This window comes from Acomys minous (assembly GCF_964271855.1).
Source record: "Acomys minous genome assembly, chromosome: 5".
Lineage (NCBI taxonomy): Eukaryota > Metazoa > Chordata > Mammalia > Rodentia > Muridae > Acomys > Acomys minous.
In genome coordinates this window covers 114,647,056-114,660,739 of record NC_140494.1, presented here as the reverse complement: position 1 = coordinate 114,660,739, position 13,684 = coordinate 114,647,056, and the positions used below count along the sequence as shown (strand labels likewise).

The 13,684-nt window shown below is 43.9% G+C and overlaps 1 protein-coding gene across 1 annotated transcript; it reads right to left on the bottom strand.

The window, feature by feature from the left end:
• Positions 1 to 4,782: 4,782 nt before the first annotated feature.
• On the bottom strand, positions 4,783 to 5,222 carry LOC311597786 (bolA-like protein 3; the record flags this gene model as incomplete). The annotated part of the gene is made up of 1 exon (XM_084782131.1): positions 4,783 to 5,222. Exon 1 carries the CDS (start codon positions 5,140 to 5,142, stop codon positions 4,783 to 4,785), a length of 360 nt encoding a protein of 119 aa, XP_084638257.1. The 5' UTR covers positions 5,143 to 5,222.
• Between the last annotated feature and the right edge of the window lie 8,462 nt (positions 5,223 to 13,684).

The window sequence follows — 13,684 nt, the reverse complement described above, 5'->3', positions numbered from 1 at the left end:
TTTTGTTAAGTGGCAATCCTTATATTTTCCTTGGAAGCTGGAGTCCCATGGGGACAGAAGGCCACACCCACAGCTGCTGGATGAAACGCACAGTTCTTATATGTGGCTTTCTCACAGTGCAGGCTTGCCTTCTCCTGGCAGAGAAGAGGGTAGCGCCAGTGTCTTTAAGAAATCCAACACTTTTAAAGAACAATTGACTTTGTTTGTTTGCTTAGTTTGGGTTTGGTTTTGGTTTTTCAAGACAGGGTTTCTCTGTGTAACCTTGGCTGTCCTGGACTCACTTTGTAGATCAGGATGGCCTTGAACTCACAGAGAGCCACCTGCCTCTGCCTTCCAGAGTGCTGAGATTAACAGGCGTGCACCACCATGCCTGGCTAAGAGGTTTTTTTTAATGTATAGTTTATTTTTATTTTATGTCCATTGGTGTTTTGCCTGTATGCATATCCATGTGAGGGTGTCAGAAGCCCTGAAACTGAAATTACAGACAAGTGCAAGCTGCCGTGTGGGTGCTGGGAATCGAACCAGGGTCCTCTGGAAGAGCAGCCAGTGCTGTTAACCACTGAGCCATCTCTCTATGCCTATTTTGTTTTTGTTTTTGTTTTTGTTTGTTTTGGTTTGGATTCATCAGTGAGTTCTGAGCTGAGCTGCCTCTTGTAAAGCCGCTCCGTCACCATGGCAGAACATTCTGGTGTAAAGACTAGCTTGAACAGAAATAAGAAAAGAACACAGTAAGTGGGTTGCTAAGCCTAAGTTACTTTTGTGAGGGCCAAAACTGAGAGGCTTTCTTACCATGTGCGCTAAAACTGGTCTGCTTGGGATTCCACTGTCATCCTCCTGATTCTCAGAAAATCGGATAAAACAATTTCCTTTCGGCTTGCAGACTTGGAATACCGGCCCAAGTAAACTGCACTCGGTTGCCTAGTAGCCACAGAACACAATCTCAACCCCAAACAGTGGCCTGTTAGGTCTACAGTCTGAATGTGTGATCAAAACAGATATTGATTTCCACATGTTTTAATCTCAAAAGCTAATCAAAAGCCCACCAGGGAGTGAATTCTATCAGAGTTCAAGTCACCGTGCAAAGGACTTGAGAGTGGGTGCTGACTACCGGCTTGCCCTACCAGAATAATAGCACAACACGCATGCATGTAAAACCCCACATACCAGTGGTTGATAAGCATTGCTATTTAAAAGCAACTACATGAAAAGAGAGAAAAAATGCAGCTCTTGACCTTCTAAAGCAAAGCCCAATAAACTGTGTTGAGCTATTGCACAAACGAGGCTGAACACGGTGAACTTCACGGCAATGCTTTTCATCTGTGTGACTGCCTTGTATCCCAATCATTTAATGAAACAATGAGCAATATACAAACGTAGACATGATAGTGAACTTCAATGGAAAACAACTTAACTCATTACCTCTTCTATGTTTGATTATTTAGTTTTCCAGACAGAGTCTCACTCTAACTCCCAGGCCGGCATGGAACTCATGGTGATCCACCTGCCTGACTCTCTAAAGTGCTGGAGTTTTGAGGTATGGGCCTCAGTGCCTGGCTTCCGTGTCCTCTCTGTAAGCATTTTGTAAGATACTTCTTCTCTGACTCAGCAAGGAGTTCTTAGGACCTTGGTGAGATGACTTGCTAGTTACATTTTCCTCTTTCTGGAAGCAGTATGTGGTCTCTATATTTCTTAGTGTTTTACAAATGGTAGCCACTCAAGGTACAAATGATTTCATAACTATAGAAAGTTCCAGTCTGCTCCCCAAAGCAACCACGATTCTGTTTCCATTGCCATCAGTAATTTTTCATGTTCTTGAATGCAAGGTCAATTGAATCATTAGTTGTGATGTGCATGATTCCATTAGCTTACTATTCTATCCCAAAGATTTGTCATAATTTAATTTTTGAAATTATATTACATAATTTCCCTACCTTTCCCTCCCTACAATCACCCTCTTGCTCAGTGTCTTTATTCTCTTTATGGCCTTTTTATCTTCAACTGTTATTACACACACAACATATGCATACATCCTTAAATACATAAGTGCAACCTGCATACTGTTACACACACACACACACACACACATACACACACACACGCATATATAATCTCAGGGCTGACCACCTGATATTAGATAGCCAGTGTGGGGCAAAAGGACTCTTCCCTGAAGATCATTTCTTCTGCTCTCTGCGTGTCCCAGTTGCCCATAGATTTTTGTCTAGGGTTGGGGCCCTGCAAGCTTTCTCCTTTCTATGCTGGCATATCCATTGGTGGTCTCACTGTTAAAGTCTTGTTCAGTGTCATGGGTGTGGCCTCTCTCACATTTCACAGCAAACGTCCCGCTTCACTGGCGTTCATCATCTCTCCACCCCATCGTCTGCAGTGATCCCTAAGCCTTAGGTGCAGGAATAGCGTTAGATGACTCAGCTGGGACTGGGCACCACACAGTCACTTGTTCTCTGCATTATGGCCAGTTGTGGTTTTCTGTAATGGTCTTGGTCTGTTGCAACGTTTCTTTGGTGAGCAGTGAACGCTGCACTTACCTGTGGGTATCAGGACGAATATTTATACTATAGTTGGGGGTGATGCTGGCTTAGTAAAGTGGTGTTTGCAGGTTCCCCACTAAGATCCATGACTTTACTGGCTCTGGGTAATTGACTGGGTTCCCAGTACCAGGTGCGGTTGCCCTCTCGCTGAATGGGCCTTCAGTCCAGTTAGAGACCTGTTGGTCAACACCCGTGCTATAGCTTTTATTGATTTTCTTCAAATTGCTGAGTACTGGTCCACAATGTGACTGTACCACAGTTTGTGTGCGCATGCTCCTGGTGACATTCCTGGATTATGCCATAGTCCCAATGTATATCCTTGTTAATGACCACTACAAAGCCTGTGGTAAACCGTCTCAGACAAGTCTTTTTGTGAATACGGGGTTTCATTTCTCTTGGATATACCTTAAGGTAAGTTATAGGTTGGTGAATGTCTAACATTGTTAGAGTTATTTAATCTAACATTGCCACCAGCATGAGAGCTCCAATTGTTCTGCATTCTTGCCAAGGTTCATATTAGTGGTCCTGTTAGCTTTGGCCATCCTAGGGGTTATGTATAGTGGCATTTTTAAAAGACTTACTTATTATGTACACAGTGCTCTGCCTCCGTGTACACCTGCAAGGTAGAAGAGGGCATCAGATCACATTATAGATGGTTGTGGGCCACCATGTGGTTGCTGGGAATTGAACTCAGGACCTTTGGAAGAGCAGGCAGCACTCTTAACCACTGAGCCATCTCTCCAGCCTGTATAGTGGCATTTAATTATAGTTTTATATGTATTTCTCTGATAGCTAATGAGACTAAGTACATTCTGTATGCATGCTGGCTTTTTAGATATTTTTGGTAAAGTGTAAAAGTCTTTTACTCCTTTTAAAATTTGTATTGATTTTTTTTCCATTATTCACTTAGAAGAGTGTTTTAGCGCTGGAGAGATGACTTAGAAGTTAGGAATGCGTAGTGTTGCAGGGAACCCAGTGTTCCCATCAGGAATTCACAAGAGTCTGTAACTCTAGCTCCAGGGGATCTGATGATTGTGGCCTCTACAGGCACCTGTTTTTACATGCACACACCCACACCCAACACACACACATACACACACTTAAAAGCTAATAAAGGACGTTCCTAAATACTTTTAAAAGGAGATTTGTTTTATGCACATGATGGTTTGTGTATACATAGATACATATTTATATGTATGCGTGTGTGTGTGTGTGTGTGTGTGTGTGTGTGTGTGCGCACCACATGTGTTTCTGGTGCCCATGGAGTCCAGAAGAAGGTGTCAGTTCCTCTACACTGAAGGTACATGTTGTTACCACTATATGGGTGATGGGAACTGAGTCTGGGTTCTCTGCACACTGCAGCAGCAGCAAGTGCTTTTAACCACTGATCCATCTTTCAACACTTTACATAGTTTTATCTGCGTCATTTATCAGGTATATGTGCTATGAATATTCCGTGCTCATCTGTGGTTAATCCTTTTATTTTGTACTCATCTTAAAAGAGAAATTCTTAAATTTTTATATCTGAGTGATCGCTTTTTCTTTAATAATCAACGCTGTTTGTATCCTGAGACATCTGTGTCCAAAGCTGTGAGCTTATTCCTTAATGTGTTTTTTTAGATGCTGGATAGATTTTAGCTTTCATATTTTGGTATAAAATCTATCATAATTTTTATATAAAGCATAGGACTCAGGCTAAATCCTGAACTTCTGTGATATTTATTGTTTGGAGACATCACTAGGCATTCCAGTTTCAAGGATGAGAACAGATGTCATATATTTATGGAGTGGCCCGTGCGTGCAGAGGCAGAGGCAGAAGGAGCTCATACTGGCCATCTTTGGAGACAAACAAATAGGTTCCATTGACTTCTGTGTACTGACTTTGTATCCTATGTCCTTACTCAATTCACTTACTGGTTTTAATTATTTGGAGATTCTTTTGAATATTCCATTTCCATTGTCTTTTTGCTAGCATCCAAAGGAATGGGTTTCCTAGGGACATTTTGTTGTTCTTGTTCACCTTACCACAGCCCTTCTCCTTTTCAATGGTATCTTTATTTTATTTTATTTTTGAGCAGCAGGTATCTGTGGTCTTTAGTTAACTCTAAATAGATTAACATATCTCAATATCTCCTATAATTATAATGTAGAAATGTCTATGAACAAAAATAGATTCATTTTTTGGCAGGGATTTTTTTTTTTGGAAGGTTGCGGTGAGCTTAGTGCACCCAGGTGGTCAGCACTTGGGGACAGATGTAAATATCCAAAGGCCATGCATCCCCTTCATCTCTTCTTTTAGTGTCTGATTGGCCACCTGGCGCTGCTGGACAGTCCTCATCTCTTTAACTTCTTCTGACTCCATCTTAGTTTCATACATCGCCCCACAGCCTCCTGAGCTGTCTGTGACTTTGATAGCTATGGCTCGAGGAAACTTTTCTCTGAGAACCTGGATCACTTTGAGCTCCCTGTCAGTCTGGGAGGCAAATACCTGATGTACGCAGTGCAGCAGAGGGAGCCCATAGCTCCCATGGAGCAGAGGTGCATAGGCCACCGGGCTCCGTGCCACCATGCCGGGCGATATAGCCCACAGCCTCATAGCTTTTCCTTTTTCTTTTTTCTTTTTCTTTTTCCAAGACAGGGTCTCTCTGTGTTAACCTTGGCTGTCCTGGACTTGCTTTGTAGACCAGGCTGGCCTTGACTCACAGCGATCCACCTGCCTCTGCCTCCCGAGTGCTGGAATTAAAGGTGTGTGCCACCACGCCCGGCTCTGATATCCTTTCTTAAAAAATTTTTTTGGAGCCGGGCATGGTGGCTCACACCTTTAATCCCAGCACTCAGGGAGGCAGAGGCAAGTGAATCACTATGAGTTCGAAGCCAGCCCGGTCTACAAGTTGGGTTCAGGATAGCCAAGGCTACACAGAGAAACCTTGTCTCAAAAAACCACAAATAAATAAACAAATAAATAAAATTTTGGCCTCTATATGATTGTGGTGCATGTGTATATGCTGTTCACATATGTGCATGTATGTGCAAGCACACATCCACGTGTGTGCAGTCGGGCTAGAATTAATGTTGTGTATCTTCATCACTCTCTGCCTCCACCCCGACTCAGGGCCTCTCACTGATTGAGCCAGTTCAGCTGGCTTGCTCTGGGAGTCTCTCTTCCCCGACTCTGTGTGCTGGAAGCATGGGCAGGCCGCCAGGCCCATATGAAAGGCTGGCCCTCACAATTGCATGGCAAATTCCTCACCCTTCGAGTGCCTGGGCCCTTTATTTTCCTAAAAGAAGCCTTTACCCTGTTTTCATGACCTATGTGCTCTGTAACCCTTGATAGTCACCCCAACCCTGCCATTGAGAACATTTCTCCCCCTTTATTTTATGTTTCATGTCATGTGTGCGCATGTGCTCTTGCACGCGCGCGCGCGCGCAGACACACACACACACACACACACACACACCTGGATTCTGTATGACAGCAAACATAACATCTGTCTGAATCTGGCTTTTCTGCCTGATACAATGATCTCTGGTTGCATCCACCTTCTTGTGAGTGTCATAACCCACTCTTCCTCTCAGCAGAACAAAATGATTATTTTTTTCATGCATTCATTTGTCGATGGACGTTTAGGTTGAGTCCATATCCCTAGCTGCTGTGAGTAGTGCTGCAGTGAACATGGATGCTTAGGAACCATCGGGGTTGGGCGGGGTTTTCCTGCTTTCGTGTGGGCGGAGGGGTGACATCTCTGTGTAGCTTCAGTTGTGAGCAATGTGGCTGTGGCTGTGGTTGTGTCAGTGGTCCAAGCTGAGGAGTCTATGGCTGTGATGGTGGCTGAATGGGCCACCAGGGTAAGAGCTTCAGGGGACTCCATGCTCCTGTTCCTACCTTTCTCGTGTTTGCTGGGGACCTCTCTTCTGGTTTGTGAACTGATGGCTTACAGGCAACCACATTAGGATCCCTCGGGACACAGGTGGGGAGGCCATAGCCTCAGATTATTGGACTCAGGGTCTTAACGAAGCTACAGTAGTACCTGGGACTTTGGATGTAATGTCACGCACGTTCCTGTACACATGTGAATGCAATTCTGCTGCCCCAAGGTACGCCCCTGTGTCTAGGCCAAGGCCTAGCTGTCACTCTGCCACTGGCTGGACCAGGGGAAGGATTGACCAGAACAGTCAGGCTCCAGGGGTCAGAGTACCTCTCCTGGGGCTTAGCACTGACAAAGCACAGGCTGAGCGCAGGCGCAGGTCTGGCTTCAACAGTGAACCAGGCACCATGAGCTGTAACTTTAGAAAGTGGCCTTATTGAAACACCGCCGTAGCCCTGGCTTTGGAGGTCTGGGTTGCATCAGTATGGACCTGAAGACACAGAAACCTCATTCTCCAGAGAGGTAAGGTGCCGCCATAGCTTGGACCATGAGGGGCTCGTCCAGGGCCAGGTAGGTGGGGTAGTTATGACTGGACGGCCTGTATGAATGGATGTCGTAGGTACTGTGACGTCTTGGGTGAGCTGCGAGTCTCTGGCTCTTTGAGGGAGGGCAGTACATTAGGCATGGTCTTCTGCCAGTGATGCTTCTGTGCATGTGTCCAAGAGGCTTGGGATGCCTGTGTTGCCAGGTGCTGGCTCAGCTGTAGCACTAGAGAGAGCGGTAGCTCTGGAAGACTGATGCTCTGTGTCATCTGGGGGTGGGATATGACCTCAGTTGAGCCCTAAAGGTACAGCATAGCTACTGCAATGGGGGACAGACAGCTCTGCAGCCATGTGGGCAGTGGAGAGGTGCAATGGCTGTTTGCACCAGGGACAGGACACATGAAAGGAGTGGCTCTAGTTCCTGGCTGGTACAGCTCAGGACTAAAGCGAGAGGTGAAACGGACCATCAGCGACGTGTCTGGTGGTCACTCAAGCTGTAACTCTAGGGAGCTGCATTAGTTAGGCTTGGTACCCAAGGACTGAAGGAGTCTCCAGCAGGTGCCCACAGTGGTGATGGGGCTGTTGGGTGCTTTCCCTTATCTTCTGCCCTACGTGGAGACCCCTTCCTGCTTCCAGGCCGACTCAGGCAGGATGATGGCTGCAAGCAGAGTCTCTCCTGTGTGACTGCCCTGGGCTTCTCTCCCTGTGTAACTGCCCTGGGCTTCTCTCCCTGTGTGACTGCCCTGGGCTTCTCTCCTATGTGACTGCCCTGGGCTTCTCTCCCTATGTGACTGGCCTGGGCTTCTCTCCCTATGTGACTGGCCTGGCTTCTCTTCCTATGTGACTGGCCTGGGCTTCTCTCTCTGTGTGACTGCCCTGGGCAACTGTGTTCCACAGGATTGCTGCCGTGGCACGACTCGCCACCGTTCTTTAGTTAGTTTGGTTGAAATGTAGTTTTTTTATTGTCTGGATTTCGGGGCTGGTGGTTAGAATGGTAGGAATTTTTGGTTGGCCATCTTTCTGACATCACCCTCAAAATCTCATGCTCTGATGTCACTCCCAAAAGATACTGAACAGCCCAGAGGGCTAAAAACACTCAAAGCTATAGACCGCATAATGGGACCAAAAGGCATCAGCGTCACCTGGGGATTCTGCACAAACGCAGCTTCTCAGAGTCATCAGAGGGCAGCAGAGCCAGAGGACCGTAGAGTAGAGATGTCATTCCATTTGTTAACAACTCTCCGGGGATTTTGGTACATGGAGTCTGAAAGCCAGTGCAACATTCTTTATTTTAGAAAAATGTTTAAAAACCAACTTCATGGATATTATATATACTTTGCACACATATATATACGTATGTGTATATATTTATGTCTATAATCTCAATCATTTAAGTGTTCATGTAAATGTATATACATGTATATACATATTTATGTATGTATATATCCTTTGTCTTATAGTCCTTTTAAGGTTTGTCCACGTTGTGTTCCTTCTTGCTGATTTCAGCATTTCCATTATAAATACATGGCACAATTTATTCATTCACCTGTTGATTGACATTTGGGTTTTTCTGGTTTGGCTACAGTGTGTAAGTGTACCCTGAGTTTTCATTTATACCTTTTTAAAATGCAGACTTGCTTTAAAAAAAATTCCCTTGGGTAAGTATATGGGAATGCAATAATTGGCTCATACACTAGCTCATTAGTTATCTAATGTTGCGTAACAAATACCCAGAGACTGAAAACAACCAAAATGTACCGTCTCACAGTTTCATTAGATCAGGCATCTTGGAGTGACTCAGCCAGATAGTTCCAGCTTAGGGACAGTCAAGGAGAGTAGGGAGCGCATCCATCTCAGGGATCATCTGAGTTAGACTCTCTCCTGACACTCCCTGAGGGGAACAGCCTCCTGACAGGGCATCTGGCTTCACTCAGCGGTTAAGCAGCCTGAGAGAGGAAAGAGAATGTAAGCAGAAAAGCTGCCATTACCCTTAAGATCCAGACCTGGGAATACGTCTGATCATGCTGTCTTCTTCTGGCCCGTAGAAGTGAGTTAATAATCTCAAGCCACATTTAAAGGAGAAGCATTGTGCAGGGTCTGAGTTTTAGGAAGTAGAGTTTGTAAAGCTCCGTCTTAACAGCTTTCTCCCACAGTGGTGGTTTGCTCAGATGTCTGAGAAGCTGCCACACTCTTTCGTAAACTGTGCTTCACACCCCGTCGAGGATGGGAACTGACTGACTGACGTCCTCACGCACATTTGACATGGACAGACCTTTCCTTGCGATGCTTTCCAACAGAGCTGTTTACTCGCCTGTGGCTTTAAAGTCATCGTTGTCTGATGACTGTGGGATTTGAGCATTTTCCGTGTGCTTATTAACAGGCTGTTCATATATCTTCCTTGGTAAAATGACTTCTCATTATTTCCATTTTATTTTATTTTATTTTTGGTTTTTCAAGACAAGGTTTCTCTGTGTAGTCTTGGCTGTCCTGGACTCTCTTTGTAGACCAGGCTGGCCTCGAATTCACAGTGATCCGCTTGCCTCTGCCTCCCGAGTGCTGGGATTAAAGGCAAGCGCCACCACTGCCCAGCCATTTTTCCCATTTTAAAACTGGGCTATCTTATCACTGTACTTTTGGAATTCATTATACATGCCTGTTAGATCTAAGTGCTTGATTTAGATATATACGTAAGAAATATTCAATCGTCTCCCGACTCGTGGTGCGACCTTTTGTTGTGTCAATAGTCCTATTACAAAGAACAGCAGATTTTATTTTGATCAAATCCAATTTATCATTCAATTCCTTATAGTTCATGACTTTTGTTTGTTTATGTTTTGAGATGATGTCTTGCTACTATGTAGCCCAGGCTGGCCTCACTGTTCAGTCTTCCTGTTTCTACCTCCTGGATGCTGGCTACGATCAAACTTGGCCAGTTCATCTTTTGTTCATGCATTGTTTCTTTGTTGATTTTCTGTTTTCATTTGTGTGTGTGTGTGTGTGTGTGTGTGTGTGTGTGTGTGTGTGTGTGTGTGTGTGTGTGTAGGGTGATGGGTATGCCTATGCCACAATGCACATGTAGAAGTCATTAGACAACTTGCAGAAGCTGATTTTTCCTTCCACCATGTGGGATCCTGAAATCAATATGAGGTCATCAGGTTCGGCAATGAGCACCTTTATCTTGCTGGCCCTCATTGTTGATTTTCCATCTGATTTTCATATATATATATATATATATGAAAAATGAGAGGGGAACTGGAGCTATATCTTAGTCTGGGAAGTGCTCACTGAGTAAATTGAACTGCTGGGCCCATGGGAACATCTGGGTGTAGCAGTGTGCCCTTTTCATTTTTGCACTGAGAAGGCAGAGACAGGCAGATCCTGAGGACTGTTGTCAGTCAGCCGCACTGAGCTGGTGAGTTCCAGAAATAAGCAGAGGTTGGCTTGTGGCCTCTACCTATATGAATACACATGTGTGTATGCCTACTTTCACATGCATTAACATGTACACTAATACATCAAAACTGTGGACAACATTACAGATTGTATAGACAGCAAAATAGCAGCAAGCAAACACTCCACAGATTTGCAATCATGGTGGAATGGGCCAGTGTCTTGAAGGATACAGCTGACTCACACAAGAAGAAGCAGACAGTCTGAGCAGGTCTCTGTTAGGGAAACTGCACTGGTGGCTAATAACCATCCACAATAGAAAGCTCCGGGCCAAACGCACTCATTAGTGATTTCTGGCAAACACGAAGAAGGAAATAGCGCCAATTCTCTCCAATCTTTTTCCAAAGAGAAGAAAAAAGAAATGATTCCTAGCTCATTCTGTGAGGTCCTTAGGACCTTATTCCAAAAACCAAGCGCATTTCCAGATAAGGAAACGTCTATCCAGTATCTCCCCATGAGCAGAGATGCAATGTCCCTCAATGTACTGAAAGGCTAATAATGCATGCAAAGAAATGTACATCACTATCAGTGGAACTCATCCCAGTTATGTGAGGCTGATTCACCGTTCAATAATGAAGTGCGGTAATCTATAACTTCAACAGACCATTAGGAAAATCACATGACAGCATCAGTAAACACATTTGACAAAAATTCAACATCCATTCACGAGGGAGAATTAACAAAAAGTAGAGAGGATGTTTTTCAGCTCTATAAAGAACATCTCCACAACACCCACCAGTTAACACCTATTTAAATAGTGAGAAAATAGAAAGCCTTTTGCTGATACCAGGAATATGAAAAGATCCATTTTCGCCTCTTCTTTTCAGCACAGTACTGAATGTGCTGGCTAATGTATTAAGGGAAGAAAAGAAAAATTAAAATACACACACTGAGGAGGAATGTGCGCAGAATGTAGGTATTACAAAACCCGAGCTCTTCACCTAGTAAGCTGTTACAGTGAGGTGACGGGATACAAGGTTACTCTATAGAAGCCAGCCATCCTTTTATTTACTGGCATTGAACAAATATGAACAGAATTGAGAACTGGAGGGAAAATATTTACATTCACTCCCCAAAATATCAACTATACAGGCATAAGTAACAAAATTTACATAACGATAAAACTCCAAAATCTGATAGAAAAACATGAGGAAGAACTAATAGATTCAATTTGTTGACATTCCATTTTTTTCCCCAACCCAATTTACAGATTCAATGCAAACCCAATCAGACTTTCCTAATCAGTTACTCTTGCATTGCTGAGCTAGCTCTGGCATCTAATGGAGAGATAAGGGGCTCAGCGTAGCCAGCGCAGTGTTAAAGCAGAGCCATATTGGATCTACTGCACCTAATTTCGGAACTCACTATTTGCACATGCAATCACGATACCATGGGTTAAGTGGATAAGTCCACAAATGGATCAGCGGAAGAGAATGGAAAAGCCAGAAATGTTCCAATGCACAGATAGTTAGTATTTGGCAAAGGAGCATAAGCAATACAATACAGAAAAGACATGCTGGGTGGTGCATGCCTGTAAGCCCAGTGCTTAGCAGACCAAGGAAAGGCAGCCAGCCTGGGCTATGGCACAAAGCACAAATGGTACTGGAACAACTAACCTTCCACATATTGAAGAAGTGGGGAGGAGGAGGAAGGAAGGAGGGAATTGAAGGGAGGAGAGAGAAGGCTCAGTGGTTAAGAGCACTGGCTGGTTTTCCAAAGGTCGTGAGTTCGATTCCCAGCACCCAGCATGATGGCTCACAACTATCTGTATTGGAATCTGATTCCCTCTTCTAGTATGCATGAAGACAGAGCATTTACATGTAAAATAAAGAAATAAATCTTTAAAAAAAACAAAAACAAAGACATGATGTACAAAACAAATACTGATAAGCTGGATTCCTCTATTATTTATTTATTTATTTATTTTGATTTTTTGAGACAGGGTTTCTCTGTGTAGCCTTGGCTGTCCTAGACTCCCTTTGTAGACCAGGCTGGCCTCGAACTCACAGCAATCCACCTGCCTCTGCCTCCCGAGTGCTGGGATTAAAGGCCACCACACATGAGAGACCCTGTCTTTAAAAAAAAAAGAGAGAGAGAGATGAACAGCACCTAAGGTTAAGCTTTGACCTCTGTATGTACACATAAGAGACATTAATCAGTATTTCTTTATCTTTTGTAGTCATCTTTTTATGACCTTTTATATTTTCCTTATTCATAACATTTACTATATAATTTCTTTCTTCCAGTCCACAGTGATTTGAATAGGAATAGTCCCACAGACCCATGTGTTGGAATGCATGGCCCACAGGGAGTGGCTCTGTTAGAGATGTGGCCTTGTTGCAGGAAGTGTGTCACTGTGGGGGTGGACTTTGAGGTCTCAGATGCTCAAACTAGGCCTATTGTGGCCTTCACTTCCTGCTGCCTGTGGATCCAGATGTAGAGCTCTCAGCTCCTTCTCCAGCATCATGTCTGCCTGCATGCCGCCATGCTTCCTGCCTTGATGATAATGGACCAAACCTCTGAACCTGTAAGCCAGCCCCAGCGAAATGTTTTCCTTTATAAGAGTTGCAGTGGTCATGGCATCTCTCCACAGCAATGAAACCCCAAGACACAGTCTTCCCTAGTATTTTGAAATTAGAGAATTTGGTTTTTTTTTTTAATTTTTCTATTTTATTTTATTTCCAATCAATATAACATTTCTATTCTGTAGCTATAGAAGCAAAGGTATAATAAAGAGAAATGGTTTTCTAGATCTAATAGTTTAATTAGGTGTACTAGTTATGATCTTGTCTCAACTTACATGGCCTTAAACTAGGGGAACATGAAAATGATTATGCTTAAAACAGCAGTAAGAAAAGGAAAAGGAAGTTAAAAGTTGCCTGCTGACAGATATGTGGTTTTTACCAGCATTACGGAAGATGGGAAAATAATGTTGTTACATTGAAACCAAAGCTCAGGGTGTGCTGTAAGAAGGCTAGGTCGCACCCCTAGCATCCTTCTGTAAGAAGGCTAGGTCGCATACTTCTGTTACCAGAGGATTCCGTTTCAGCCCTAGTAGGAAAGATTTGGGCAAAAGTAATAGGACTGAGTGCATTTGGGGGATGGCAGTTGAGGCCAGCACATAAACCAGCTGTAAAAACATCCCCCATCCGCATCTTGTCCCTTAAAGAATGAGCTGCAAGGAGGGCGGTCTGCTCAAGGAGAAAAACTATTTCCCTGAAGAAATTTAAGGAAATTAGGGCTTCCAATGTGATTGTTTTCTCTAAATAAAGGGCCAAGA